This window comes from Cucurbita pepo, chromosome LG02 (genome assembly GCF_002806865.2).
Source record: "Cucurbita pepo subsp. pepo cultivar mu-cu-16 chromosome LG02, ASM280686v2, whole genome shotgun sequence".
Taxonomy (NCBI): domain Eukaryota; kingdom Viridiplantae; phylum Streptophyta; class Magnoliopsida; order Cucurbitales; family Cucurbitaceae; genus Cucurbita; species Cucurbita pepo.
In genome coordinates this window covers 11,655,086-11,656,847 of record NC_036639.1, presented here as the reverse complement: position 1 = coordinate 11,656,847, position 1,762 = coordinate 11,655,086, and the positions used below count along the sequence as shown (strand labels likewise).

The 1,762-nt window shown below is 40.2% G+C and overlaps 1 protein-coding gene across 1 annotated transcript; it reads right to left on the bottom strand.

The window, feature by feature from the left end:
- Positions 1-230: 230 nt before the first annotated feature.
- LOC111788481 (auxin-responsive protein SAUR50-like) lies at positions 231-653 on the bottom strand. The gene has a single exon (XM_023668817.1). The coding sequence runs from the start codon at positions 651-653 to the stop codon at positions 288-290; it is 366 nt and encodes a 121-aa protein (XP_023524585.1). The 3' UTR covers positions 231-287.
- Between the last annotated feature and the right edge of the window lie 1,109 nt (positions 654-1,762).

Below are 1,762 nucleotides of genomic sequence, written 5' to 3'. Positions count from 1 at the left end.
GTTAGGAATCATGACATTTTTTTCATAACTTTTCATTTTTTATTATTTATTATACATGAAATTACCAAATTGCCCCTCCGTCTTAAACTTCCCATGGCGGCTAAGTTAAGGATATGATACCATGTTAGGCATCAAGATCCTTTATCCACAATTGTATGGTATCTTCCTTTTTCATAACTTTTCATTTTTTTATTATACGTAAAATTATCAAATTGCCCCTCCGTCTTAAACTTCCAATAATTAATACAAAAAAACAAAACAAAACCTTCTAGCCTTGAGATGTTTCCCTAACTCTTTTTAAGCTCCAACTTCCATTGCTCATCCAAAATCCTCTGAACCTCACTTGGCTGACATGGGATTGCCAATGCACCTTCATGATCAAACCCATACTCCTCAGCTGCTTCCTCCAACAGCCTCAAGAACATAGGATGTGTCAAACAACTCAATGGAACAACGAATCGTTTCGCCTCCTCCCCGTCCACCGCCACCACCGCAAAATGCCCTTCCTTCACGTCCTCCGGCACCCTAGTCGTGTCGAAATCCTCATTATGAATCCCATTGATCGGTTTTCGACTTCGTGATAGCCTCCTTTGCAGCTTCCCGACGACCGCTCTGATACCAATCTTCCTCTTCACGGTTCTAAACATAGCCATATGGGATAGAAATATCTAAACTTGAGTATATATATATATAGTGATAATGAGGAATGAGAAATAGATTTGAAAGGGTTAAAATGGTAAACACACGAGAGAAAAAAGGACAAGACTTTGGAGGAGGAGACCATAGCATGTGAGTAATTGAATCTCATGCATTCAAAGTGCTATGAAATGTCACTTTTAGAACTGTCTTTTTGCCTCCAAATTATTTGACTCACGTTTAAAAATCACGTAGAGAATGGAGAAGGAGCGCCCCAAATCGAATAGGACATGGGAAGAGGAGTAGAGTTTTCTCCTCTTATTAGAGATGTTCATTTAACGTGCGGGGCCGACTCTGAACAAGATAGAAAATTTAACGTGTCGAAGCGAGGAGAGTTTTACATGCTTAATGGGTCAAGGATGGGGATTATATTATTCGTCTCATCCTGACTTTCAACTAGCATGTTTAATACATGTTACATTATTATTTCATCATTCAATCACATTAATGATGAGAATTACGCTTATTTGATAATAACTAGTTCGATTTTAATTCTTATAATTGAAGTTTAGTTTCATTTATGCAATGTTCCACATTGGTTTGGGAGGAGAACAAAACATCCTTTAGAATGGTGTGAAAACCTTCTCCTAATTGACGCGTTTTAAAGCCTTAAGGGGAAGCCTAAAGGAAAAGCCCAAATAGGACAATATCTGCTAGCAGTGGCCTTGCTGTTCCCCGAAGTGAGGTAGACACAAGGCGGTGTGGCCCCCTAGGGTGGATTTGGCAGGGTCCCACATCGATTGGAGAAAGAAACGAGTGCCAACGAGGACATTGGGCCCCGAAGGGAGTGGATTGTGATATCCCACATTGGTTTGGGAGGAGAACAAAACACCCTTTAGACGAGTGTGGGGTTGATTGCGATGTCTCCTTTATACGGGTGTGGAAACCTTAGTTGACTCGTTTTAAAGTCTTGAGAGAAAGCCGACTTGGTTCATTTATATACCCAAATAAAAATAAAAATAAAAAATAAATAAAAAGGTGAGCCATGTTTAGCATCTCAGAAAGGCTGACAGTGTTGGACATGAATGCGGAGTTGGGAAAGGCACGCCGGAATCTGTGAAGGGAC